General features: G+C 69.2%; 3 protein-coding genes across 9 annotated transcripts; 1 reads left to right on the forward strand and 2 right to left on the reverse strand.

The window, feature by feature from the left end:
* Nucleotides 1–57: 57 nt before the first annotated feature.
* Nucleotides 58–11,407, reverse strand: ADCY6 (adenylate cyclase 6). Its single transcript, XM_084500087.1, has 22 exons — nucleotides 11,266–11,407; nucleotides 9,632–10,475; nucleotides 8,251–8,400; nucleotides 8,010–8,131; nucleotides 7,800–7,911; nucleotides 7,580–7,707; nucleotides 6,911–7,069; nucleotides 6,663–6,804; nucleotides 6,447–6,575; nucleotides 5,979–6,004; nucleotides 5,732–5,879; nucleotides 5,357–5,454; nucleotides 5,185–5,272; nucleotides 4,967–5,083; nucleotides 4,722–4,880; nucleotides 3,799–3,974; nucleotides 3,671–3,700; nucleotides 2,972–3,101; nucleotides 2,619–2,882; nucleotides 1,660–1,864; nucleotides 994–1,118; nucleotides 58–906 (listed from the first exon to the last, which is right to left on the reverse strand). Exons 2-22 carry the CDS (start codon nucleotides 10,472–10,474, stop codon nucleotides 775–777), a joined length of 3,483 nt encoding a protein of 1,160 aa, XP_084356213.1. The 5' UTR covers nucleotide 10,475; nucleotides 11,266–11,407; the 3' UTR covers nucleotides 58–774.
* CACNB3 (calcium voltage-gated channel auxiliary subunit beta 3) lies at nucleotides 11,343–21,166 on the forward strand (the record flags this gene model as incomplete). 6 transcript variants are annotated; one of them, XM_084500094.1, is made up of 14 exons in its annotated part: nucleotides 11,343–11,582; nucleotides 14,002–14,094; nucleotides 16,816–16,938; nucleotides 17,021–17,143; nucleotides 17,240–17,355; nucleotides 17,425–17,489; nucleotides 17,602–17,621; nucleotides 17,954–18,034; nucleotides 18,223–18,281; nucleotides 18,375–18,484; nucleotides 18,567–18,718; nucleotides 18,798–18,893; nucleotides 19,004–19,153; nucleotides 19,245–21,166. In XM_084500094.1, the coding sequence occupies 14 exons, from the start codon at nucleotides 11,343–11,345 to the stop codon at nucleotides 19,557–19,559; spliced, it is 1,743 nt and encodes a 580-aa protein (XP_084356220.1). In that variant the 3' UTR covers nucleotides 19,560–21,166. The 6 variants fall into 6 exon arrangements, with proteins under 6 accessions (XP_084356220.1, XP_084356221.1, XP_084356222.1 ...); XM_084500095.1 differs by having other exon boundaries at nucleotides 17,428–17,489; XM_084500099.1 differs by lacking the exon at nucleotides 11,343–11,582 and adding an exon at nucleotides 13,685–13,806.
* DDX23 (DEAD-box helicase 23) lies at nucleotides 20,770–26,200 on the reverse strand. 2 transcript variants are annotated; one of them, XM_084500089.1, is made up of 17 exons: nucleotides 26,091–26,200; nucleotides 25,493–25,710; nucleotides 25,272–25,370; nucleotides 25,014–25,110; nucleotides 24,841–24,906; nucleotides 24,570–24,708; nucleotides 24,319–24,449; nucleotides 24,121–24,233; nucleotides 23,881–24,024; nucleotides 23,502–23,727; nucleotides 23,207–23,352; nucleotides 22,880–23,057; nucleotides 22,524–22,766; nucleotides 22,214–22,365; nucleotides 21,955–22,063; nucleotides 21,485–21,659; nucleotides 20,770–21,384 (listed from the first exon to the last, which is right to left on the reverse strand). In XM_084500089.1, the coding sequence occupies exons 2-17, from the start codon at nucleotides 25,708–25,710 to the stop codon at nucleotides 21,161–21,163; spliced, it is 2,460 nt and encodes an 819-aa protein (XP_084356215.1). In that variant the 5' UTR covers nucleotides 26,091–26,200; the 3' UTR covers nucleotides 20,770–21,160. The 2 variants fall into 2 exon arrangements, with proteins under 2 accessions (XP_084356215.1, XP_084356214.1); XM_084500088.1 differs by having other exon boundaries at nucleotides 24,319–24,452.
* Nucleotides 26,201–26,403: the final 203 nt, after the last annotated feature.

Consider the following 26,403-nt stretch of genomic DNA (forward strand, 5'->3'; position numbering starts at 1 on the left):
TTTAACCCCTTGACCCCCCCCCTCCCGCCCCTTTGACCCCCAAGGGCACGGCACGGCTCGTATCAAAGTGCGTTTATATAATTTATCTGTACAGGATAAAGGGGTTTGGGGGGGGGAGGGGGGGGGGTATGAGGGGGGAGGGGGCCGTACCGCGGTGGGGGGGGGGGGGTAAAGGGGCTGAGCCCCCCCCCTCCCCCCCCCAGCTGCTTGAAAATAAAAAATAAAAGGAAAAATGAAAAAAAAAAAAGTCACTTCAGTCGTTTTTTTTTTGCATTAAAAGGTGGGGGGGGGCTGCCCCTCCCCCTGCAGAGCGTGCCCCCAACCCCCCCCCTCAGAGCTTGGGGGGGGGGGCACAGAGGGGGCTGGGGACCCCCCCCCGGCCCCCAAACCATGGGGGGGGGGAGGGGAGGGCAAGGGAGGGGTCCCCACCCCCCCTCTTTGGCACTGGGGGGGCGAATTTCAATAAAGGCTGCGCCTTGCCCCCTCCCCAACCCCCCCTTAACCCCCCCATTGCAGGGGGGAGCAGCCCCAACCCCCCCATTCCGGGGGGGGGCAGCCCCCAAAAAACAGCGCCTGGGGTCAGGAGGGGGCAGATCCCAGCCCCCCCCGCCCCCAATTTCTCCCTTTTTTCCCTCCCTTTTGGCTTTTCCCTCCTTTAACCTTTTTTTTTTTTGGTGGGGGGGGTTTCCTCTTTTTCGCTTTTTTTTTTTTTTTTTTTTTTTTTTTGCCCGGAGCAGGCTGAAAGGGAGGGGGTCGGGGGCGGGGGGGGGGGCCCTAACTGCCCCCCCCAGGGCCAGCGTTGAGGAAATAGGTGGTCATCTCCCCCTTGCCCTTGACCTTCACCAGCCCCCGGCACTCCAGCGAGTAGCCCTTGGCCGCCAGCACCTGGTAGAGGTCCGTGGTCACCTGGGGGGGGGGGCAAAAAAGTGAGTAAGGGGGGTTTGGGGGGGGCTGGAAAATGTCCGTGTCCCCCCCCCCCGGGTCCTGGCTTACTTGGATGCGGTCGGGGACGCCGGTGCTGTCCATGCGGCTGGAGACGTTGACGGTGTTGCCCCAAATGTCGTATTGGGGCTTACGCGCCCCGATCACCCCCGCCACCACCGGGCCCATGTTCAGGCCTGGGGGGGGACAAGGAGGGACAAGGGGGGACAAAACAGGGGCGGGGGGGGAGGCAGAGTGTCAAGGACACCCCCCCCGCAACACACGCAGACACAGACAGACGTAGAAGCAATGGGGTGGGGAGGGGGGGAAGGGGGAGGATAAAAAGGGGAAAGGGGGGTAAAAAGAGGGTCAAAAAAAGGGAAAAAGGGATGGGGAAAAAATGGGGGGGCAAAGAGGGGGATGGGGGGAGCAAGAAGGGGAAAGGGGGGGCAAAAAGGGGAAAATGGGGGCAAAGAAGGGAAAATGGGGGAGCAAGAAGGGGAAAGGAGAAAAAGGGGCCAAAAAGGGGAAGGGGGGGGGCAAAAAAGGGGAAGGGGGGGCAAAAAAGGGGAAAAGGAAAAGGGCCAGGAAAGGGAAAATGGGGGCAGCAGCAAAAAGGGGAGAGAGGAAAGGGGAAAACTGGGGCAAAGAGGGGAAAATTGGGGCAAACAGGGGAAAAGGGGCAGCCGAAAGGGGGGAAATGGGGTCTGGGGGGGGTCACGGGGGGGGCCCGCTCACCGATCTTCATCTGGAAGTTGTTGAAGGAGTGCTCGTTGATGTACTTCATCTGCTCCATCAGGTGCATGGCGTAGTCGGCCAGCGCCGCGATGTGGCTGCGGCCTTCGCGGTCGTAGGTGGCGGCGTTGAGGCCCGAGGCCGCCATGTAGGTGCTGCCGATCGTCTTGATCTTCTCCAGCTGCCGGTATTTCTGCTCGCTGATGATCTGGGGGGGGACACAGCACCGGTTTTGTGCCTCCCCCCCCCCCCAACCACCGAGCACCCGCAGCGCTCCGTCACCGCCCCGCTGGGGTCTACGTGGCCCGGCCCTGTGCTCCTCGGCCTCCTTCGTGTGTTGCTCCATGGCCTCCCCCGTCCCCATGGGTCCCCACGGGTCCCCAAAAGTCCACAAGGAGTCCCCAAAAGTCCCCAAGGATCTCCAAGGGTCCTCAAAAGTCCCCAAAAGGACCTCAAGAGTCCCCAAAGGGGAGCCAAGGGGACCCAGGAGTCCTCAAGGGGACCCAAGAGTCCCCAAGAGGACCCAAGGAGTCCCCATGGGTCTCCAAAAGTCCCCAAAATGACCTCAAGAGTCCCCAAAGGGGAGCCAAGGGGACCCAAGAGTCCTCAAGGAGACCCCAAGAGGACCCCAAAAGTCACCAAGGAGTCCCCAAGGGGAGCCAAAGAGTCCCAAGGAGACCCAAGGAGACCCCAAGAGGACCCAAGAGGATGCAAGAGGGACCAAAGAGGGACCCAAGAGGCGGCAAGGGAGACCCAAGAGTCCCCAAGGAGTCTCCAAGAGGACCCAAGGGGACCCAAGGAGTCCCCAAGGGGTGCCCAAAAGTCACCAAGGAGTCCCTAAGGGGAGCCAAGGAGTTCCAAGGAATCCCAAGGAGACCCCAAGGAGTCCCCCCACACCTCACCCCCCTGGGGTTCATCCCCCCGCGCCCCCTCCGCGGCCTGCCACGCGCCCCGCGGCCAACCTCGTCGAAGTCGGCGATGATCTCGTTGAGCAGCCGCAGGCACTCGACGCCCTCGTTGTTGGCCTCCAGCTCGACATAGAACTCGGAGAAGTTGCTGATGGAGGCGAACATGACGGCCACGCACTCGCACGACTGGTAGTAGAGCTCGTCGTTGCGCCGCTCGCGGGCCAGGAAATGCGCCGCCACGTCCTTGGGCAGGATGTTGTGCAGCAGCCGCCGGTTGTAGGCCTGCAGCTCCTCCATCTCCTCCTTCTCGCTCGTCGCCTGTGGCCACGACACCCCTTGGAGCCACGCCGGGGGGATGCGGGGGGTCCCCGTGCCTGGTTTTTTGTCCCCCCCCCCCGCCTCGGTACCTGCAGCTTCCAGAGGAAATCGAGGCGGGCGGTGGACTCGACCTGCTGCGCGTGCAGGTACAGAGCCAGGGCGAAGACGGCCAGGACGACGGGGGTGACGTAGCGCAGGGCCACCTTGCCCTCTGCCGGGCTGTGGAAGGAGCCCCCCCCAAGGCTGAGCACACCACGACCCCCGGCGTGGGGTAGGGGGGCTTGGGGGTGCAGCCTCTGGGCCCCCCTGTGGGGATGGGGACACGGCAGCGGGCACCGGACCCCAAGGTTGTACCCCAACAGGAGCCTATTGATGCATCCAGACCCCCCCCAAATGCATCCAGACCCCCCCAAAATGCACCCACATCCCAAAAGATGCACCCCTAAAGATGTAACCAGACCCGAGGCGTCCCCGAAGGTGAACCCAAAGCCCAAAAAAGCTCCCCGAGCCCCCAGTAAGCCCCCAAAAGATGTGCCCAGAGCCCCAAAGATGCCCCTGTGCCATGTGGAGACCCCAAAGGGACACACAAAAACCCCAAAGGGACATACGGAGACCCTAAATGGACACACGGAGACCCTAAAGGAACACACAAAGACCCCAAAGGGACACACAAAGACCCCAAAAACACTCCCTCCCTCCCAGCACAGCCCCCCAAGAGTCCCTCCCGCTGCCTCCCCCCTCCCCTCCCAGCACCCCACTGCTCCCAGTTCCCCCAGTTCCCCCCTCACCATTCTCCCTGGGTCACGTTGAAGAAGGGCCTGCGGGGAGGACAGAGGGGCGATCGGGTCAGCGGGGTGAGGACCCCGAACCGGGGGGGAACACGGGACCCCCGGGGGGGGCCAGGGAGGACACTCACAGCGCGTTGGCCACCACCAGCAGGTCGGCGTTGTCGAAGAGGGCGGCCTGGGGACCCTCCACCAGCACCAGGTAGGTGGCCTCGATGGCCACCATCAGCAGCAGCTTCCCGATGCTGCTGATGTGCAGGAAGACGGAGCAGGCCAGCAGGCTGAGCAGCACGCTGTAGGTGAAGTACTGCGGGGGGAAGGGGGGGGACACGGGACACGCGGGTAGGGGGGTGCGCGGGGCTGCGGTGGCACCCGTGGGCACCCCCACCCCATCCCACAACTGCAGGGACCTGGCACCTGTGGGGTGCAGGACTTTGCACCCATAAAGGCTGATGCCAGCACCCTATAAGCTCAAGGACCCCGTGCCAGCACCCCTGGGGACATGGCACCCATGGGGACCCCATGCAGCACCGTGCAGGACCTTGCACCCATAGGGACTGATGCCAGCACCCTAAAACCTCAAGGACCCCGTGCCAGCACCCTTGGGGACATGGGACCTGTGGGGACCCCGTGCCAGCACCCTGCACACACAAGGACCCCATGCCAGCACCGTGAAGGACCTCGCACCCATAGGGGTGGATGCCAGCACCCTATAACCTCAAGGACCCCGTGCCAGCACCCTTGGGGACCTCACGGTGACACCCTGCACCCCTGTGCCAGCACCCTTGGGACACAGGAAGGACCCTGGGGGGGTACCCTACTCACTCAACCCCCCCCCACCAACACACCCCAAGGACTCTGCACCCGTGCCAGCACCCTACACCCTCAGAAACCCCATACCAGCACCCATGGGGTCCCTACACCTTCAGGACCCCACGCCAGCACCCGGCACCCTCGAGGGCCCCCACTGGCTGCCCTACACCAGCACCCCAACGGGATCCCGTGGCCGGGGGGGGGGGGGGTGTCCCCATCCCAGCACCCCACAACCGCTCACCTCGGGGAAGTCGCAGGCCAGCCCGTGGGGGCGGCACGGCCCCGGGGGGGTCCCCAGCGAGAGGTTGAGGGCACGGAGCTGGCACGGCCCCACCGCCGCAGGGGTGATGTTGAGCTCGCGGGCGGCGCAGTCCCGCAGGGGAACCCGGCTGCAGGCAAACTGGGAGGGATGGGGGGAGGCAGGGGGTGAGCCCCGAGCCCCCCCACCACGTGTCCCAACCCCGAATCCCGTCCCCGAGCCCTCACCATGTTGACGAAGGCGGCGACGAAGACGAGGAGGACGGTGAAGACGGCGATGGCGGTGCTGCGGGCGCGGGAGCGGACGATGGCCCGCGAGAGACGCTGCAGGGCGGCGGGGAAGAGCTGGAGGGGGGGTAAAAAAAAAAATAAAAATAAATAAATAAAAACCTGTCAGGCACCACCGGGCCCCCCCCACGCGAGCTGCCCACCCACTCGCTACTCACAGCAACGCAGGAGTAGATGGCGCAGACGAAGAGGATGGCGGAGAGGAGGACGAAGATGCCGACGTAGACGCCGAGCATCAGCGGGGAGCTGCGGGGAGAGGCGGCCGTGAGAGGTGGTGGGGGCGATGGGGGGGGGGGGAAAAAATGGGGGCAGCGGGGTCGTGGCACTCACGGGGGAAACACCAAGAACTGGAGGCAGCAGATGAAGCAGAAGACGAGCAGGGTGCAGGCCACGTAGCCGCCGAAGCGGTCGTCCACCTTCTTGGAGTACTGCGGGGAGGAGGAGGGTGAGCCGGGACACGGGGGGGGGACCACGGGGTTGGGATGGGATGGAAATCCCATAAAAGGACAGAGGGGGCCCCCAAAAAGCATGGAGAGGGGCCCCAAAAAGGATGGAGAGGGGCCAGGGGACCCCAGACTGGGATGGAGGGGACCACGGGGCCAGGACGAAGGTGACCCAAGGGGGTGGAGGGGACCAAGGGGACAATAGGGTTAGGATAAAGGGGAGGGGGGGGGGGCAATGGGGGGGGTGCAATGGGGTCCCCACCTTCTTCTCCAGATCGGGTGTCTGGAAGGTGAGCAGGAACTTCTTGACGTGGTCCTTGCGGAGCTGGTCGATGCTGCGCGCGTCGATGGCCCGGCTCAGGAACTCGTCCACCTCGTCCTCGGGGTTGAGGGCCTCCTGGGCACCGCGGCTGGGGCACGGCAAGGGGGGGGTCAAGGCTCTTTGTGCCCCCCCCCCAGGCTCGGCTCCCTTCCCAAAACACCGAGCACTGAGTGTTGGGGGCACTTACTTGTCCTTGCTGGAGTCATCAATGCCCTGGGGAGACACAAGGGAGGTGAGGGGGGGGCATCAGGGGCACTGGCAAGGATTGGGGGGGGTCCCAGGGCTGGTGAGGATGGGGGAAAGACCCCCGGGGTGACCCTGGGGGGGACATCCCCAAAGTCACCAGCAAGAACAGGGGACAGAGTCACAAGAGTGACAAGGCCTGGGGACGTCCCCAAGGGTCCCCAAAGCCTGGCAAAAAATGGGGGGGGGGTCCCAAGGGTCCGTAAGGGCAGGATGAGGGGGTCCTGCCCCCAGTGAGGATGTGGGGGGGGGACACACTGAGGGAATCCCGGCTGTGGCCAGGAGGAGGAAGCAGCAAAGTGCTGCGGGCGCAGATGGGGAAGCCACAGGAAGGTGTCAGGGGGCTGATACGGCTACGGCGGGGGGGGGACCCATACCCAGTGCCCCCCCAAACCCCCCGGGGGCCGCTCACCATCTGCCGGAAGGCCTTGGAGTCCTTGGTGCGGGAGAAGGAGCGCTCGGGCACCCAGCGTGGCACCAGCCCCTCCGTCGAGTTGGCCCGAGCGCGCTGCAGCTTGGCCAGGATGGCTTTCTCCTCCTTCTGCGGGGCGACGAGGCCGTGAGGGGGGCACCCCACAGACACCCCTGTCTGTCCCCGTGTCCCCCCCCTGCCAGCCCGCTGACTCACGCGCTTCTGGCTGCAGCCCACGATGAGGAAGGTCTCGATGTTGTGCTCCTTGAGGTAGGCGTTGCGCTCGCCGCCGTGGCCCGGCTCCACCTCGTAGTCCCCGTTCAGGTACTGCAGCGTGGCCCAGGTGATGTGGATGCGCCTGCGGGGGTCCAGGACAGAGAGAAAAAAGGCACTGAGCCCTGCTGCCACCAGCCCCATAATCCTGGACCCCCCTTTCCAGCCCCTTCTCGCCCTGCCCGGCTCACCCGGCTTTGCCCCCCGCCTCCATGTGGTTGGCCAGGGTCACGTCGTTGGACCAGACGTCGAACTGCCATTTGCGCAGCCCCAGGACCCCGCAGTGCACGCGCCCGCTGTGGATGCCCACGCGCATGTTGACGTTCACCCCCGTCACCTCGCGCACCAGCCTGCGGACGGTCCCCCCCCCCCCGGCACCACGTCACCCGGCGGCCACGACCACCCCCGTGGGCACCGGGGACGGTCGTGTCCCCGTGTCCACGAAGCCAGGGGCGCAGCAGCACCGGGGACGTGCATAAAACCGGGCTGGGGACGCGCACCGGGGATCGTGGTGGCACTGGGGATGTGCCAGTTTTGGGGACACGAGGGGTTGAGGTGGTGTTGTGGTGGCACCGGGGACATGCAGGCACTAGGGACAGGCACAGAGCCCCCCCTTGGGACTCTGGTGGCACTGGGGATGTGCCAGGACCAGCGACAGGCACAGCCCCTGGGGTCTCAGTGGCACCAGGGACGTGCCAGCTTTGGGGACACGCATGGTCTTGGTGGCACCGCGGACACACCAGCACTAGGGACGGGAACAGAGACCCCCCTTGGGACTCTGATGGCACTGGGGACATGCCAGCACCAGCGATGGGCACAGCCCCCTGGGGTCTCGGTGGCACCGTGCCCACCCCACTCACGAGATGGCCTCGATCATGTCGACCCCCATCTCCACGCAGCAGTGCGCGTGGTCCCCGCGGGCCTCCGGCAGCCCCGACACGCAGTAGTAGCAGTCCCCCAGGATCTTGATGCGCAGGCAGTGGTTCTCCTGGGAGGGGTAAAAGGGACAGCAGAGAGGCCGGGCAGGTCAGGACGGGGGGGTCCGGACCCCCGAACCCCCTACCCCGGCTCACCGCTCACCGCCGCCAGCTTGTCGAAGCGCGCGAAGAGCTCGTTGAGCGTCATCACCAGCTCCTGCGCCGTGCACTGCGACGCCAGGCTGGTGAAGCCCTCGATGTCCGCGAAGAGGATGCTGCCGGGAGGAAGGGCACGGGCTGGAAATGGCCGGGGAGGGGGACACCACCACCCCCCACCCCCCCCCGAAACCTCACCCACACCCCCCCCGGGTACCTGACGTTGTCGTGCTTCTGGATGTAGATCTTGTGGAACATCATGTCCTCCTTCTTGGTGTTGATGTCCTCCTTCATCTCCATGGCCACGTGCTGGGGCAGCACCGAGAGCAGCAGGCGCTCCTGCGCCCACCGCCACCCCGTCAGCCCCCGGGTCACCCCTTCCACCGCCACCCCGGGGTCCCCGTTGTCCCCGGGACCCCCTCCCCAAGGCTCTCGCGGTGTCCCCAGCCCCGTCCCACCTGCTGCCGGTTCTCCCGCTGGAGGTGCAGCCGTGCCTGGATGTAGCCGCGGGTCTCCTGGAAGGCCTGGCGCTGCGAGACCTCGGCGGGGTAGTGGGTGCAGACCCCCACCACGTTGGTGCACAGGAAGATCAGGGCGTTGGCGCTCAGCTGGTGACAACGGGGGGCTCAGCGCGGCCACCGAGGACCCCCAAACCAAACCCCACACCACCAGCACCGTACCCCCCCCCCCCCAGCCCCTCAGCTCACCCCAAAATCCCGGCTCTAGAGCGCGGAGGGGAGCTGCCGATAGGACCGGGGTGGGGGGGCTGCAAGGGGGACGTGGGGGCTCAAGGAATTGGGGTGAGGGGGGCACGGGGCAAGGGGATGGGGGAAAATATGGCCCAGGGGGATGAGATGAGCGTGGGGAGCCTGGGGATCTGGTGCACGGGGAACACGGGGGGATCAGGGGACAGGGGGGGACCTGGGGGTGCAGGGACCCAGGGCAGGTTTTTGGGGGGGGCACGGGGCTGCAGCCAGGCCCCGCGGGCCCTCGGGAAGCGGAGGAAGCCGGGGGAGGGCCGGGAAGCGGAGATGGCTGCAGCGGGAGCGCTGCGGTTTCCCCCCTCCCCGTCCCCATCCCCTGGGACCAGGGCCAGGGCTATTTATAGGGCTTGGGGGGGGTTGGGGAGGGGGGTGCTCCCACCGCATCCCATCCCCACTGCCTGCCACGCGGGGTCATCCCCTTGAAAAGGAGGTAGTGGTGGTGGGGGGGATGTCCCCTCCCGTGCCCCCTGACCCGAATTGGCTCCAGCATCGCCCTTCCCTGCCCCAGCCCCACGGGGACAGCACGTGGCCCCCACCCCGGCCAGGCAGGGCGAGGGTGACAGCCCCAAGCTGGGGGGGGAAAAAGCACAGCCAGGGCCTGGGAATGCACAGCCCCAGGGCCAACGCAGCCCCTGTGCCCCCCCCTTCGTGCCCCTGGCCCTGGGGGGCAGAATGGGGGACGGTGCCCTCTTTGGAGACCCCCATGGGGGCCCGCCCCCCCCAAGCTCTCTGGCCCCTTGCCTTCCCCCGGGGGTTTCCGCCAGCCCCACAACGGGGGCTTTGTGGGTGCCCCCGCCCCGGCACGGCCCACAATGGAGGGTTTGTGCGCGGCCCCAGCGCGGGGAGGAGGGGGCGACCCCAGCCATGCCGCCAGCAGCACCCACAGACCCCCCCCCCAGTGGGCATCCAGAACCTTCCAGGCACAGAAGGGGCAAAAAAGCCAATTTGGCAACCAGGGGGTGACTCCAACAGAATTGGGGGAGAACTGGGGGAGAACCGGGAGGGTCCCCCATCCCCAAATACCGCCCCCAGCCCTGCGCCACCAGCACCCCCCCCAGTCCCGAGAGGGTCCTACCTGCTTCCAGAGGAAGGGGTCGGCGGCGTTGCGGTGCCAGGCGATGGCGAGGTGCAGGGCGGAGAGCAGCGCCCCGGCCAGCACGGCCGCCCGCATCCGCACGGGCAGCAGGGTGTAGGTGATGTAGATGAAGAAGACGCTCCACCAGACGCCCTCGGCCGCGCTGCGGGGCGCCGCGGCCACTGTGCCCAGCGCCTGCACCCCGGCCAGCAGCCCCAGCACCACGTAGCTCACCACCCACATGTAGTCCTGGGGGAAGGCGCTGCGGCTGCACAGCACCATCAGGAGCAGGAAGAGCCCCGTGGCGCCCGCCAGCGAGGCGGCCGCCGGCACGTGCGGGGCGCCGGGCAGGCAGTGGAAGAGGAGCATCACCCCGCAGACCAGCACCAGCACCCCCATCAGCACCGTCAGGCTGCTCTGGTTCATCTGGAAGAAGTAGCGCTGGTAGAGCCGCTCCAGCTTGGCCGACTGGAAGCGTTTGGAGCGGAAGACCTGCAGCAAACGCCGCCAACACTCGCCGGCCGACAGCCGCTCGCCGCGGCCCCCGGCCCCCTTGGGCGCTTTGGCCTCGCTGTCCTCCAAGCCCAGGTCCCCCGATTTGAGCCCCGGGTCCCCCGCCGGCCCCTTCTTGCCGTAGTGGTCCTCCTGCCAGGTGCAGCGCAGCCCCGGGGTGGCCCGGGGGGGTCCCGCGCCCCGTTCCATCTCAGGGTCCTGCAGGCAGCTCATGTAGCGGGGGCCGCAGAGGGCGGCGCGCGGGCGCTTGCCCTTCTTGCCGTTGCGCTCCCCCCATGCCGTCTTCCTCTCGTCCACCTTGGGCACCAGGATGCCGCTGAACCACGACATGCTGCGGGCACCGCCCGGGGGTCAGCACCCAAACCGGGGGCCCGTTGCCTCCGGGACCCCCGACCGCTACCTCCGGGAAGCACCGAGCGGACCCCCCTCCGTCCCGACCCGGCCCTCCCCGGGGAGCTGGAGCCCACGGCACCGTGGCACCGGCTCTCCCTCCAGCCCCGCGGGTGCCGTGCCCGTGCCGGCGGCAGGTGCCCGGTGGCGGGTGCCGAGGCTGGGCCCCGCCGCGGCCTCCCTGGCGCAGTGACCTGCGGCGAAACTGGAACCGTCCCCGGGCGTCCCGGCCCTGTTTGTCTTGAACGGCGGCCAAACGGCTCCCCGGGGCACCGGGGCCCAACCCGGGATGTGGCAGCCGGTCCCAGCCCCGGGGTGCGCAACCAAAGGGAACGGCCGCCGGGAAGGGCCGGGCCCCGGAGCCGGCGGCCGCCTCCCTCCTCCCCTGCACCGGGCACGGCCGCGGGGACCCCCCCCGGGCCCGGCCGCCGCACCCCGGGACGCCTCGGGCCCCGCCAGCGCCCTTCGCCCGCCTCCCACCCCGGGGAGCCCCGAGGAGCCCCCGCTGCACCGGCACCGGCACCGGCACCTCCCGGAGCCCCGAGCACCGCCCCGCGCCCTCGGGGCCGCTCAGCCCCCGCTGCCCCGGGGGCCCTCGCTCCGCCGCACCGGGCGCGCCCCGGCCCCGGGCACGGTCTCCGCCGCCACCGCCCCGGATCCCCGCCCCGGTACCCCGGGGGTCCCCCCTCTCCGGTCGCCGCGCCCTGTGCGCCCGGTCCGGCCCCGCTCACCTCCGTGTCCGCCGCCGCCGCCGCCGCCACCGCCCGCGGGGCCCCGCGTCCCGGTCCGGTCCCGGTCCGGTCCCGGTATGGCTCCGGTCCGACCCCGCCGCCGCCGCCCGTTCTTACACGGCGGCCGCGCTGCGCCCCCGCCGCCCCATCCCGCGCCCAGGCCGGGCCCCCGGTACCGGCCCCGGTCGCGGTCCCGGCCGCAGCCCCGGCCCGCCCCGGCCGGTGCCCGCCCCCCCGGCCGGATCCGCTCCCGGGCGCTCCCGGCCGGCGTCTTAAAGGCGCAGAGGCGGCGGTCCGGTACGGCCCGGTACGGCCCGGTACGGCCCGGTGCGGCGGGGGAGGCGCGGGCGGCGCGCGGGGGCGGCGGGCGCGCGCGCGGGCACGGGCGGCCCGGTACCCCCGGGGCCGCGCAGACACGGCCACACGCGCCGCCGGCCTGCACCGACATGGCGGGGACAACGGGGACACGCGCGGCCGTGTCCCCGCACACGCGCGGGCACGCGCACACACACACGCCCCCCCCCACCCGTACCCCCCTCCCGGTGCGTGCCCCTTGCACACTCAGCCCCTCACTCGCACAGGCGCGCGCGCGCGCGCACCCCCCCCCCCCGCGCGCATCCCCGCGCCCCCTTGCACGCGCACGCACGCGCTCGTGCACCCTTGCACGCGCGCTCGGCCCCTCTTGCACGCGCATCGCCTTGCACACGCAGACCTTGCACACGCGCACCCCCCCCTCTCCGCACCCACGCACCCCGGATGCCCCCCCCAGCGCGCGCACCCCCTTGCACGCTCACCCCCTTGCACAAGCACCCCCAGCATGCACACACCCCTTTGCACACCCCCTCGTTCGTGCCCCACCCCCCAATTTGTTCACGCACACCCCCACCAGCACCTATGGGCGCAGGGCACCCCCCCATGCTGCCCCCTCCCCAGTTCCAGGGGGGCATGAACCAGGCTTTGGGGCACCCACAGCCCCAGGAGGGGTCCAGCCCCGGGCCTCCTGCCCCCCTCCCGTTATCCCGGGGGCCAGGAAAGGGTCGTGCAACCCCCCCCTTAACAGCAGCACCCCCCCATCCCCCCCCCCGCAGCAGCGCTGGGCCCCGGGGAACGCAGATTAATCATTAATTACCAGCGCCGCCGCTGTCCCTGTGTCCCCGCGGCCCCGTGAGGAAGTGCCGCCGGGCTGGGGGGGGGAAGGGGGGGCTGGCAGTGCCACTCGTGTCCCCGTGGGGCCATCAGCACCCGGCACAGGGCCAGGGCTGGGGGCACCCGGGGGCTTGGGGGGGTCCTTGGTCCCAGGGAGGCCGCTTGCACCCCCCTGGTTGTTGGCACCCAGAGGCACCGTCCTGCCCCCAGCCGGATCCTGACCCTGATGGGGATCCCCAGACCTGATCCTGACCCTGATTGGGACCCTTGGGCTGGATCCTGACCCTGCTGGGGATCCCCAGATCAGATCCTGACCCTACTAGGGCTCCCCGGGCCAGATCCTGACCCTACTGGGGCTTCTTGGGCTGGATCCTGACCCTGATGGAGCTCCCTGGGCCAGATCCCGACCTTTGCTGGAGCTCTCCGGAACGCATCCTGCCCCTGCTGGGGATCCCTGGGCCAGATCCTGACCCTGCTGGAGTTCTTGGGACCGGATCCTGACCCTATGGGGGCTCCCCGGGTTGGATCCTGACCCTACTGGGGATCCCCAGGCCAGATCCTGACCCTGTTGGGGATCCCTGGGCCAGATCCTGACCCCACTGGATCTCCCCGGGCCGCATCCTGCCCCTGTTGGCACTCCCCAGCCCAAACCTCGGCCGTGCCGGAGCTCCCCGGGCCTGCCCCTGCCCACTCTGCTCCTCCCCGGGCCGGATCCCGACCCCCCCCCCGGGACCGCTGGGGCCGGTCCCCGCCCCGCTGCCCCCCTCCCTCCCTCCCACCCCCCCCCGGGGGCCGCAGCAGCCCCGGCGCCGCCTCCATCGATCGCGGGCGGCTTCGCGGCGATGCCGCAGCACCGCGGGGCCGGGCAGGATGGGGCCAGCCCCGGGGACACCGGGGATATTTTTTTTTGGGGGGGGGGGGACCCGGTGTGAGCACCCCAAACCCCGGGCACGACCCCACGCGGGGACACGGGGACAGAACCGGGTGTGTGTGTGTGAGTGGGGGGGGGGGGGGGTCCGGACACCGACACGCGTGGGTACGGCGGCGGCACCGGGGCCTGGCAGCACCGGGGGCTGCGGGGAGGAGCCGTAACCCGGTGCCCCCCCCCGCCCCCGCCGCCGCCGCCGCCCGGTGGCTGCCCAGCTCCGGGGGCGCAGCCGGACGCCACGGGGATGGGCGCGGGGGCGGGCAGGCGGGGGCGGGGACGACCGGGACGCCCCGGCGGCCCCGTGTGATGCGGAGCGAGGCGGTGGCGGTGGCGGCGGCGGCGGCGGCGGCGCGGCCCTTCCCGGCGGAGCGCCGCGGTCCGGTGCGGGGCGGCCCCGCCGGGATCCCGGGGGGGTGCCGCCGGGGATGTCCGGCCCGCCGCAGCCCGCAGCTCCCGGTTCCTTCCAGGTGAGCGAGCCGGAGCCTTCCCGGTCCTCCAGGGTCCGGTTCGGTTCGGCTCGGTTCGATTCGGTTCTTTTAGGGGAGGGAGGGGGGAAAGAGGGAGGGGGGGCTGCCGGTAACGCCGCAGCGGCGGGGGCCGTGCCTCCCGGTGCTCACCGGCCGCCCCCGCCGCTCCCCCCCCCCATCCCCATCCCCTCGCAGAGCCCCCGGAGGCTGCCGAAGCGCAAGAGCCGCTTCAAGCGCTCGGACGGCAGCACCTCGTCCGACACCACCTCCAGCATCCTCCGCAGGCAGGTGAGCGGGCACCGGCACCGGCACCGGCACCGGGGCGGGGCAGCCCCGCCAGCCCCGTTTTTGCCCCCCCCCCCCCTCCCCTTTTCCTCCCTCCCCGGCTCGCTCTCGGGGGCGGCGGCGCTGCGGCTCCGCAGTAAGGCACGGGCCGGGGGAGCGCCCGGTTCCCTTTTGTGTCCCCCCCCCATAAAAATAAATAAATCCTCGCCCCCCCCGGTACGGCGGGGACCCGACCGGCTGGTGCTCAACCTCATCCCCCCCCCCCCTCGCCCCGGGACCGGAGCCCGGCTCCGGTACCGGGCTCCGGTGGCATCGCAGCGGCTAAAAATAGCGAGTGCTGCGTCAGGGCCGGGCCGGGCACCGGCACTGCGGCGCCGGGGGGGGGGTGGGGGGCGGCACCGGGGAAACTGAGGCAGCGTCAGGATCCCGGGGGGTGTCCCCGGGCCGCCCCCATCCCCCGCTCCCGTAGCCTGTCCCGCTCCCGTCCCGGTTCGCCCCGGTACCGGGCGCCCCCTCCCCATCCCCGCCCGGGGTACCGGGGAGCACCGGGGAGGGGATGGGGGGCGCGGGACGGCCCGGGGGGGTCTCAGGGTGGTCGGAGCACCCGGTAACCCCCGCAGGGTGCTTCCTGCCCCCCTCCCGGTACTCCCGGAGCCCCCGGTACGCCCCATCCCCGACCCCATTGCGGTGCCTTCAGCACCTCGGAGAGGGCCCGGCCCGGCCCCGCCGCTGCCCCGGGGCCGGTACCGGTGCCCCCCGGGACCGAACCCGTCCCCCCCCCACACCCCCCCCATCACCCGAGGGCTCCCCGCTTCGGGCCGGCCCGGTGCCTCCGGTACCCGTCCCGCCGTGCTGTAACGGGGCGGGCCGGCCCGGTCCCCCGGGAGCCGCAGCTGCCCCCCTCCTCGGGGGCGGGGGGGGCGCGGCGGGGGGGCGGGAGCGGCTCCGGCCCCGCCGCAGGGCTCGGCCCGCAGAACGGGGCTGCTGCCGGCTCGGGGCAGGACGGGGCCGCCGCCGCCGCACCGGAGCATGGAGGTACCCACGGGCCCCCCCTCCCAACACCGCCCCCCCCCCCCCGGTACCACCGGCCGAGGGGGGCTCCGGGGGGGGTGGGGGGACCATCACGGCCCCGCCGCTGCTGCCCCGGGACCCCCCCTCCCCGGTAGCCCCGTCCCGGTGCTCAGCACCGGAGCCGCTCGGGACCCCCGGCGGATAGTGGAGGGGGGGGGGGGGCACACCGGAGAGGGTCCGTAACCCCCCCCCCCCCTCGGGGAATAAGGAGCCGCCCCCCTCCCCGGTGTGTCCCCCCCCCCCCCTCATCTCCCCCATCCCCATCCCGGTGCGGCGGGGGCGGCCCCGAGCACGGCGGCGGCTCCGGGAGCCCCGGGGAGGTGGCGGGGAGAGGGGGGGGGTTTGGGGAGGGGGGGGGGGGCGGCGGGAGGCGGGGGCGGGGAGGGGCGGGGAGGGGCGGCGGAGCGGAGCGGGCAGGGCCAGGCGAGCCCGAGCCGCAGCCGGAACCGGAGCCGGTGCCGGTAACCGGGTGGTGGTGGTGGAGGCGGTGGGGGGGCGGGGGGGGGCTCGGCTCGGCTCGCCCCGTCTATGTCGTTTTCTGACTCCAGCGCTACCTTCCTGCTCAACGAGGTACCGGCCCGGTACCGGGAGGAGGGGGGGGGGGGCACCGTGGGGGGGGGGGGGGGGACACCGTGATCGCGATGTGGGGACCGGGGGGAATCCGTGCGCGGCGGGGGGGGGCCGTGCCCGCTGTCACCCCTCGCCTTGTGTCGCCCCTCGTGTCCCCCCCCCCCCGGCCCTTTGTTCCTCGCCGCTATCCCCCCCTTCCCCCCCCCCCACGGGGCAGGTGCCCCCCCCCCTCGAACCCCTCCGTGGCCGCGGACCCCCCCCCCCCCGAGGGTTTTTTTTTTTGGGGGGGGGGCGGTGATGGAGACGCCGCGCTGGGGATGCTGAGGGGGGGCTGCTGAGATGCTGGGGGGGGGGGGGGGGTGGGAGGCGTGCTGGGGAGGCCATGTTGGGGGGGGGGCCATGCTGGGAAAGCCATATTGCTTGTGTTTGGGGGGGGGGGGGGGGGCTCTAACACCACCCCCCCGGGGATGAGCGAAGCTGAGATGCGCAGGGTGGGGGGCGTGGGGGGAGGGGGGGGCGCGCCACGTTGCTGAGCTCAGCTCGCCAGGGCCTGGAGCTCCTCGGGGGGGGTGGGGGGGGGCGGGCGGGGGGCCGCGGGGGGGGGGGGGCTCAGCCACATCCAGGCACCTATAAATATTTCACTGCAGCTTCTGCGCCTGTTCCGGGCGCAGCAGGCAGCCGCTAATTGCCGGCGGGGGGGGGGAAAAACCAAGGGGGGGCCGCAGCGAGGCCCCGCACTTGGGTACCCCAGGGTTGGGGATGGGGAATGGGGCTGGGGGGGGGACCTGGGCAGGGCCACGGCGTGGTTGGGGGGCACAGGATGGGGTCCCACAGCCCCCAGCTCTGCCCTACATCCCATACCGGGGGGGGGCTCTAGGTTTTCCCCCCCCCAGCACGCGGAGCTGATGCCACGCGCGGGCCCCCAGTTTGGTGGCACCGGGGATGCCGAAAGCGGGATGGGGAGGACCGGGGACCCCTTTTCCGGGCTGGCCCTGCTGGGAGGTGGTGGGGGGGACATGGACACCCCCACCCCGTTGTGGGGGGGTCCCCGCAGCCCCCCCAGCACTCAGCCCCGTCCCGCAGGGCTCGGCCGACTCCTACACCAGCCGCCCGTCCCTGGACTCCGACGTGTCCCTCGAGGAGGATCGCGAGAGCGCCCGGCGCGAGGTGGAGAGCCAGGCCCAGCAGCAGCTCGAGAGGGCCAAGGTACGGGACGGGGGGGCTCGTTTCTTTATTTTTTGGGGGTGGGGGGAAGGCGCTGAGCCCCCCCCCCCCTTTTCCTCCCCAGCACAAGCCGGTCGCCTTCGCCGTGCGCACCAATGTCAGCTACTGCGGGGCGCTGGACGAGGAGTGCCCGGTGCAGGGAGCCGCCATCAACTTCGAAGCCAAAGATTTCCTGCACATCAAGGAGGTGAGAAGGGGTTCGTTTTCTTTTTTTTGGGGGGGGGGGAGCAGAATCAGGGCCCCCCCAACCCTTCTCCTTCCCCCCCCCCCCCCACCTTTTCAGAAATACAGCAATGACTGGTGGATCGGGCGCCTAGTGAAGGAGGGGGGGGACATCGCCTTCATCCCCAGCCCCCAGCGCCTGGAAGCCATGAGGCTCAAACAGGAGCAGAAAGCCAGGTAGGGAGCGGGCCCCCCCCGGCATCTTGCCCCCCCCCCCCGACCCCACTCACCTCCTGTCTGCCCCAGGAGAGCTGGCAACGCCTTGGGCCTCGGCGACAGCGGGAACCGGCGATCGCCTCCCCCTTCCTTAGGTAAGGGAAGGTCGGGGGGGGGCGTGGGGGGGTCCAGGGGATATTTTGGGGTCTGGGGGGGTCCACTGCGTTGTCACCAACCTCTGTCTTTTCTCTCCCCCCCCCCCCCAAGCCAAGCAGAAGCAGAAGCAGGTGAGGCCCCAGGAGGGGGCTGGGGGAGATGGGGAGGGGGATGCAGGCAGAGTTTGGGGCTGGGGGGGGGGGCTACAACCCTCTCCCCAGCTGGTTTTTGGGCTGGGGGGGGGTCAGGACACCCCCGTTCACTGAAATCCCCCTGGGGTTGGGAGGGTTTTGGGGCTGGGGGGGCGTCAGGACACCCAGGTTCACTGAAACCCCCCTGGGGGTGGGAGGGTTTTGGGGCTGGGGGGAGGATTTGGGGGCTGGGGGGGGGGTCAGAACACCCGAAATCCCCCCGGGGGTGGGATCACAGAGCACTGACCCATCCCCACGCCCCCCCCCCGCAGACGCAGCACATCCCACCCTACGACGTGGTCCCCTCCATGCGGCCGGTGGTGCTGGTGGGACCCTCGCTGAAAGGATACGAGGTATTTTTTTTTGGGGGGGGGGGTCCTACCCCATCCCATCCTGTCCCCCCCCCCCCCAGATTTTCTCCGTGCCGGTGGCAGGCAGATGGCAGGGCCGGGGCTGCCGGGGGGGGGGTGGCACCGCATGACTGCCACCTCCCCGCCGCTGCCATCTGCCACCGGCTCACCGCGCGGCCGCCCCGCCGCAGGTCACCGACATGATGCAGAAAGCCCTCTTCGACTTCCTCAAGCACAGATTTGACGGCAGGTGAGCCCCCCCCCAGACCCCCAGACCCTTCCCCTGCCACATACGGGCAGAGCAGGGCCCCCCAGCGTTGCCTCTGCCCCCCCCCTCTCGCAGGATCTCCATCACCCACATCACGGCCGACCTCTCCTTGGCCAAGCGCTCCATCCTCAACAACCTGGGCAAGCAGGCCATCCTGGAGCGCTCCACCACCCGCTCCAGCATCGGTGAGGGGCCAGGGGCATCGAGGGGGGGGTCTCCCCTGGGGGGGGTGGTGGGCCTAAAAGGTCTTCTCCGGCCCTCCCCAAGCCGAGGTGCAGAGCGAGATCGAGCGCATCTTCGAGCTGGCCAAGTCCCTGCAGCTGGTGGTGCTGGACGCCGACACCATCAACCACCCGGCCCAGCTGGCCAAAACCTCGCTGGCGCCCATCATCGTCTACGTCAAGGTGTCCTCCCCCAAGGTGAGGGGGGGGCTGGGGCTCTGGGGAGGGGTCCCGGCTCGTCCCCACGCTCCTCTCACCCTCCTGTGTCCCCCCCCAGGTCCTGCAGCGGCTCATCAAATCCCGCGGCAAGTCGCAGGTGAAGCACCTCAACGTGCAGATGATGGCAGCCGACAAGCTGGTGCAGTGCCCCCCGGTGAGCCCGCAGCTCCCCCCCCACCCCTTCCCAAACCCCAGGATAAAAACCCTGGGGGGGGGGGGGCGGCTCCCCGTGCCCTCCCTCACCTCCTTCCTGCCCTTCCCCAGGAGCTTTTCGACGTCATCCTGGATGAGAACCAGCTGGAGGACGCCTGCGAGCACCTGGCCGAGTACCTGGAGGTGTACTGGCGCGCCACGCACCACCCGCCGCACGCCCCGCACGCCGTGCCCTCGCCCACCAGCCTCCCAGGCTTGCAGGTACCCAAAAACCAACCCCCCCAGACACCCCCTGGAGGGGTTAAAAGGAAAGGGGCGCCCCCCCCCAGCCCCGTTTCTGCCCCCCCCCCAGAGCCAGCAGCTGCTGGGGGAGCGGGGCGAGCACTCGCCGCTGGAGCACGACAGCCTGATGCCCTCGGACGAGGCCAGCGAGCCCTCGCCCAAACCTTGGGCGGCCTCCTCGCAGCGCGGCTCCCGGCACCTGGAGGAGGAAGAGGAGTACGGGGAGCCTTACCCCGACCTCTACCAACCCCACCGGCATCACAACAGCGGGCTGCACGGCCCCCCCGGCCCCGCCGCGCAGGAGCGCCTGCTGGAGCGCCCGCCCGAGCGCGACCACGACAGGAACTGGCAGCGCAGCCGGCCCTGGGCCAAGGACAGCTACTAGGGCGGGTGGGCAAAAGGGGAAGGGAAAAAAAAAAAAAAAAAAGGGGAAAAGGGGTTGGGGGCCCCTTCCCTGGGTCCTCGCCGCCCTTTTTTTTTTTTTTTTACCCCAACCCCAGCCCCGCGCTGGGGGTGCTCAGACAATCTTCCCCCCTTCTCTCGGGGAACTCCTCTCGGCAGCGGCAGCTTCCCGGCGCCTGGCCCCGGGCACCGTCTTCAGCCATAATAAGCACAGGAGGGGGCCGGCGGCCAGGATGCCAGGGCCCCCCCCCCCCCCAAAAAAAAAAAAAACCAACAAAAACCAACCCCCTCCCTGGCTCCTGGTGACCCGAGAGCAGCCACAAGCCTTCTCCCTGCCTCAGTTTCCCCGCCTGGCCCCCCCCCCAGCATCATTCCCCGCAGGGCAGCCACCATCAGCAGAGGGCCCCCCCCCCCCCAAAAAAAAAAAAAGGACTCATAGGCTCGGTAAAAGGGGGAGGGGGGGGCACGGTTTCAAGCAGCATCCCCCCCATCCCGCTGCCCTGAAGATGTAGGGGACAGTGACAGCGCTCACCTCCCCCCCCCCCGGGGCCTGTCCCCTCCCCTGCCCCTGCATGGGACCCCCCCAGGAGGAGGGGGCCGCACCAGTTGCTTCGCTCTGCACCGATTTCCCCCCCCTGCCCCCCCCCCAGTTCACAGTAGCCAAACCGCTTCCTCCCCCCGGGGACAGGGGGGACAGAGGGGGACAGAGGGACCCCCTGTGGGGCTGCTGGACCCTATGGGGGGGCTGCTGGACCCTATAGGGGGCTGCTGGACCCCACAGGGGGCTGCTGCCCCCCGCCTGCACTCGCTGCCCCCCCTCCCCACCCCCCTGGTCCCCGCACGTCACCGCCGTCCTGTAAATACAGCGCCCACGGCCCTCAGCCGGCGGCTGCTCCCCCCGCAGGGAGCCGTCCCCAGCCGGCGGAGGGGAAGGGGTGGGAGCCACAGATTTGTTATAATTTCTTTTTGTAGAAAGCACTGAATTGCCCTGTAACTTGTTTCAGAAACACGAGCGTGCTCGGAGGCAGCGGTGTGGCGGTTTTCTGGCGGTTGGGGAGCCGGGGGTGGGTGAGGGACGGGTCCCAGGCTCTTCTTTTAGGGGCACGGCCACCTCCGAGCACCTCAGGGTGCAGGGAGAGGCCGGCGAGGACACGAGGAGGTGCCACAGGAACAGAGAGCACGGGGAGGCGACGTCTGGCAACGCAGCTGCAGGTTTATTCCCGCAGCGTGGAGGTTTCGCTAAAAAAGGGAGGAAAGGAACACAGCTCCAGGGACAGCCCCGGCTACAAACCAGCGCAAGGATCCCAGCCCCGACCCTGCCTGGGGAACAGGGGGGCAGGGAGGAACCTGCCCCCAAAAAGCCTCCGGCAGCCCCACAAGTCCACGGTGAATGCAGGGAGAGGGACGGGGAGCACAAAGGGGACGTTTTGGGGCAGTCCCGGCCCCAATCCTTGCTGTCAGCAGTCCTGGCTGCACCGGGGCCTGGGGTTTGGGGGAAGGAGCAGCCAGCAAAGTCCCGGCGGCCCTCGGTGGCCCTGCTGTCCCCAAAGGGGTGGCCGAGAGGCAAACACCAGCCCCGGGGCCTCAGGCGAAGATGGTTTCCTCCCGCCTCTTCTTGGTGAGGATGGTGCCAGGCTTGTGCTGGGCGTCGGGGTGGTTGGCCAGCTCGGGGGGGCAGGAGGAGACGGGGCTCTCCAGGATGGCCTGCTTCAGGTCGTAGAAGACGGTGGAGTCCTCCTTGGTGAGGAAGGTGATGGCCACGCCGCTCTTCCCCGCCCGGCCCGTCCGCCCGATGCGGTGGATGTAATCTGCAGGGGGGTGGGAGAGTCAGGCAGGGCCACCCCACCCCGTACCCCAATCCTCCAAAAAAAATGAACCATCGTAGCCAAAACCAGGCCTCGGACTCACCCTCGATGTTCTTGGCCATGTCGTAGTTGACGACCATGGAGACGTCGTGGATGTCGATACCGCGGCCGGCCACGTCCGTGGCCACCAGGATGTCCTTGGCCCCAGCCTTCAGGTTGGAGAGGGCGAACTCTCGCTGCTCCTGCCCTTTGCCGCCGTGCAGGGTGCAGGCGTTGTACTGCAGGACGAGAATGGGGTCAGCAGGGGGTGGAAATGGGGACTGGGAGGACTGGAGGGGAGCTGGGGGGTGTCCACGCTCCCATGGCTCTGCCACGGTGTGGAGGACAACAGAGGGACACCAGGGACAGGACTGGGTCAAAGCCCTGTGATGATTTGGCCCCAGGACAAGTCACTGGGACCTGTGGGGCCTGGGGACAGCACCACAAAATGCAAAAGCTTCTGGTTGAGGGATGAAGAGAGGGGGACAGGCTGTGGGAGGACAACCGCTGCCAAAGGGTGAGGCCCCCACTCACCCCCATCTTCTCCAGCGACTTCGCCAGCACGTCGCAGCCCTTCTTCTGGTTGACAAAAATGATGATGGGCGGGTCGAAGCCCTGCTCCAGAATGGCTAACAGCTTCTTCCTGTTGGGAGGAGGAGAGTCAGGCACGGGGGGAGAAGCTGCAGTGCCCCGTGAGCCATTCCGCTCTCCAGGATCCCACGTTCCCCCCCTCCACGGAGCTCTCTCGCCCCCAAAACGCCCCCGACCCCCCTGAGCCCCCTCCTCTCCGCACCTCTTCTCCGACTCCGACATGAGGAAGACCTTCTGCTCCACCCGCTCGTGCGGCTTGCCGGCGGAGCCGATGTAGACCACAGCGGGGCGGCGGAGGTAGCTGCGGGCCAGGCGCTCCACGGCCGGCGGCATGGTGGCCGTGAACATCACGGTCTGCGAGGGATCAGAGCAGTGAGCAGAGGCCCCGTGGGGTGGGAACGCAGCCCCAGCTCTCTCATCCCGGTCCCCAAAGCCCCCAAATTGTCCCTTCTCCACCCCGCAGCCTGGTGGAAGCACCCTAAATTCCACCCCGGGCTCCTGCCCGCACCCACCTGCCTGTACTTGTGCTTCCCCGACTCGAAGTTGGCCAGCATCTTCTCGGGGTCCTCGGCCTCGTCCGTGTCGGGTTTCTGGTTGGTGACGGGCATGTGCTCCAGGATCTTCTGCACGTCGGGCTCGAAGCCCATGTCGATCATGCGGTCCGCCTCGTCCAGCACCACGTAGGTGCAGCGGCTCAGCACCAGGTAGCGGTTCTCCAGCACGTCGATCAGACGCCCCGGCGTGGCGATGACAATCTGGGGGCCAGAGGGTTGATGTCCACGGCCTGGTTGGGACCTGGCCCCTACGGGGGGGCTGGCGCTGCCCCCAGAGCCCCCCACAGGACCCTGTGGGGCCTCCTGACCCTCACCTCGCAGCCCATGCGCAGGCGGAAGCCTTGGTCCTCGCGGGAGATCCCTCCGATCACGGCCACCGTGCGGATGCCCAGCGGCTTCCCAAACTTGATGGTCTCCTCCTCGATCTGCTGGGCCAGCTCTCGAGTAGGGGCCAAGATGATGGCGTAGGGACCTTGGTCCGACTCCTCGATCCTGCGAGCAGAAAGGATGAGGCCATGGGGACGCACTGACCCCCTCCGCAGCGTCCCCGTGCCCCGTCCCAAATCGTCCCCGTGCCCCATCCCACCTCGTCGTCCCCATGCCCCGTCCCACCCCGTCCCCGTGCCCCCCGTCCCACCCACCGGTCGATTTTGGGCAGGGTCGTGATCCAGACGAGCAGGGGGATGAGGAAAGCGGCCGTTTTGCCGCTGCCCGTCTCAGCCACACCGATGATGTCGCGGTTCTGCAGGCCGATGGGGATGGCCTGGCGCTGGATGGGGGTGGGCTCCTGCAGAGGGGAGAGGCAGGTTTGGGAGCAGAACTTCCCCTTTGCATGGATCACCCCAAAAAAAGAGCCAGGAGCACCGATCCTGCGAGCCAGCTCCCCACGAGGGCCGCCGGGGTCTGCCAGCAGCAGCCCCTGCTCCCCGCGCCCACCTTGTAGCCGCACTTGTCGATGACCTCCAGGATGTGGGGAGGGAGGGAGGAGTCCTTCCAGGAGCGGATGGGGTTGGGGATTTTGCCCCCTTTGGTGGTGATGCTGTAATCCTCGCGGAAAATCCGCCAGTCCCTGTCTGTCATCTCGTCCAGCTTCTTCTGGGACCAGTGGCGGTCGTCCCAGCGCTGCTTGGCCTCCTTCTTCCGCAGCTTCCGCAGCCGGGCCCTGAGTGGGGGGCAGGAAAAGGGGACAGGGTTCACCCCGCACCTCTGGGGACACGGGATTTGTCCCTCCACCTCCAGAGGGACACGCTGCAGCCCGCTGCCACCCCCCAGCTCTGTGTCCTCCCAGCTTCTCCCCAGAGCTAAGCACACTCACTCCTCCTGCTCCTTCTCCTCCAGGGTTCGCCTCTTTTCCATCAGGTCCCCGTAGAAACGCGACTGCTCCCTCTTCTGCTGCTTCAGGTCGATCCCTGCGATGAAGCCCCGGCCCAGCAGCTGCACTTGGTGCCGTTCCTTGTACCTAGGGGAGGGCAGGAGCGTTAGGAGGAGGGCTGGGGCTGCCCAGCACCCCCCTGGGGCACCCCAGTACCCTCCCGGGGCACCCCCAGGCCCTCACAGCGGGTTGTAGTCAATGGAGGTGTCCTCCGACGCGTCCCACTCGAAGACAAACTTGCGGTCGTTCAAGTGCCGCGTGCGTCTCCGCTTCTTCACCCCTCCCAGGTAGCGCTCCTGCGGGCAGCAGAGCATCAGCAGGGCAGGAACCCGGGCGTTCCGGCCCCCAAGAGCGCCCCCGAGGCCAGCCCCCAAGCGTCACCTTGATGGCGTGGAGCTCTTTGCTCTTGTCTTTCTCCTCCCGGATCTTCTGCCTGCCCTCCTCGTCCTCCGTGCCGTTGGTCTCCCGCTCCATGCGCTCCCGGCGCTCCCTGCGCTCACGCTCCTGGGGGTCTTCTGGGGAGCAGGGGAAGGACCTCAGAGGGGCCCAGCACCCCCCAGCGAGGCTGGGGAGGCTTCCGGGGGGGTCCCAGCACAGCCCCTCGCACCCAGCAGGCAGGGATGACACCTTACCTAGCATCTTCCTCCCCATTTCTTGGAACTGCTTCCTTTTTTTCCTCTCCTCCTCCAGCAGCCGCTGCCGCTCCTCCACCTCCTGCTGCCGCCGCCGCAAAGCCTCAGCCTCCCGCTCTGCCTTGGACAGGAATTTGGGCTGTGGAAGGAAGAAAAAAAAAGGCTCAAACCTGGCCTGGCCACCCTAGAACACGATGCCCCACTCCAGCCACCCATCCTGTACAGCCGCCACAGCCAGGACTCTGTGGGAAGGGAGGGCTCCCCCTCCTACCTTCGCTTCTGCCTCCTCCTCAGCTTTCTTCTTTGCCAGCAGTTCCTCCAAGGACAGGGGCTGGGCCTGAAAACGTGGGGCCAGATCATTAACAGCCCCTGGGGGGGGCCGTTTCCTTCAGCAGAGGCACCCCGAGCGCTGCAGGAGCTGCGAACCAAGGCCCCGCTCCTCACCTTCTCCTTCTTCAGCGCGTTCTCCTCTTCTTCCTCCAATTTCCTTGAGTCCCGCTCCTTCCGGGACTTCGAGTCCTTGCCCCTGCTTGGGGACAAGCTTCCCAGAAAAGCAGAACGGGGGGAAATCAGGCACTGAACACAGCCCCGGGCCCACCCGGTCCCCTCCGATGGGGGAAATCCCCCCGGAGCAGAGCCCGGGACGCTGCCACACCGCAGCAAAGCGGGGCCGTAGCGACCCCAAAACAAGAGGACGCTCACCTGGAGCGCTTCCTGTCCTTATCCCGCCGGTGCCCATCCTTCTCCCGGTCCCGGTCCTTCTTGCCCCGGTCCCGATCTCGGTCTTTGTGCCGGCGGTCCCTGCGGAAGAGGACGGGGACGGTAACGGTGAGGCCCCCGTGTCCAGCTCCTCAGCCCCTCCTGGGGCTCCCACGGACCCCCGAGGGGGGAGAACGGTTCGCTAAGAGGCTCCCAGGGCTCACCTATCTACCGACTTGGAGCGAGACCGGGAGCGGGAGCGGCTGCCTCGCCTCCTGTCCCGGGACCGGTGTCGTTTCCTATCCTTGCCGGGGGACCCCTTGCGGTCCCGGTCGCGGTCCCTGTCCCGGTCACGGTCCCTGTCCGGGGACCGGGAGCGTTTCCTCTCCTCCTTGACGGGCGACGCGTCCCGGTCCTTCTTGTCCGCCACTTCTCCAGCCATCTGCGGGACGGGGGCTCAGCGGGGGTCGCCGGGGGGGGGGACAACCGGGAGGGGACACCGGGGACCGGGCAGAACCGGGGGCCGGGGGGAAACCCGGGACTGGGTAAAACCGGGGACCGGGCAGAACCAGGGGCCAGGGGGGACCGGGGGGGGACCGGGGGCCAGTGGGGGGGGGCACCGGGAGTGAACCGGGAGTTGAGGGGGGGGCACCGGGGAGAACCGGGGGTCGTGGGGGGGCACCGGGGACTAGGCCCTGCCTGCGAGCCCGGCTCGGGAAAGGGAACAGCAGGGTCCTGCAGCCTCCCCCCGGTCCCGGGAGGATCCCCAGGGCCTTCCTGCGTGTCCCCGTCCCCCCCCCGCCAGCCCCGGCCCCGTCTCACCGCCGCAGGCCTCAGCTCCGCCGCGCAGCCACCGCCGCCATAGCCGCCGCCGAGCGCCGCGGGGCACGCCGGGAAAGCGAGTCCCGGGGACTGCAACTCCCAGCAGCCCGCGCAGCGAACCCCCCGCAAACGGACTACAACTCCCAGCAGCCCCCGCGGCCTCCCCGTTCCTCTACCCTCAGGCCTAGGCCGGCCCTGCGCTGGCCCAGGGATCCCCCAGCGGCCTTTCTTAAGCAGCCCCAATCCGTCCAGTTGATTATTTTATCAATTAATAAAAGCCTCACATTGATTGTTTTATCAATTAATAAAGTCT

This window comes from Aythya ferina, assembly GCF_964211825.1.
Source record: "Aythya ferina genome assembly, chromosome: 28".
In the NCBI taxonomy this organism is placed as follows: domain Eukaryota; kingdom Metazoa; phylum Chordata; class Aves; order Anseriformes; family Anatidae; genus Aythya; species Aythya ferina.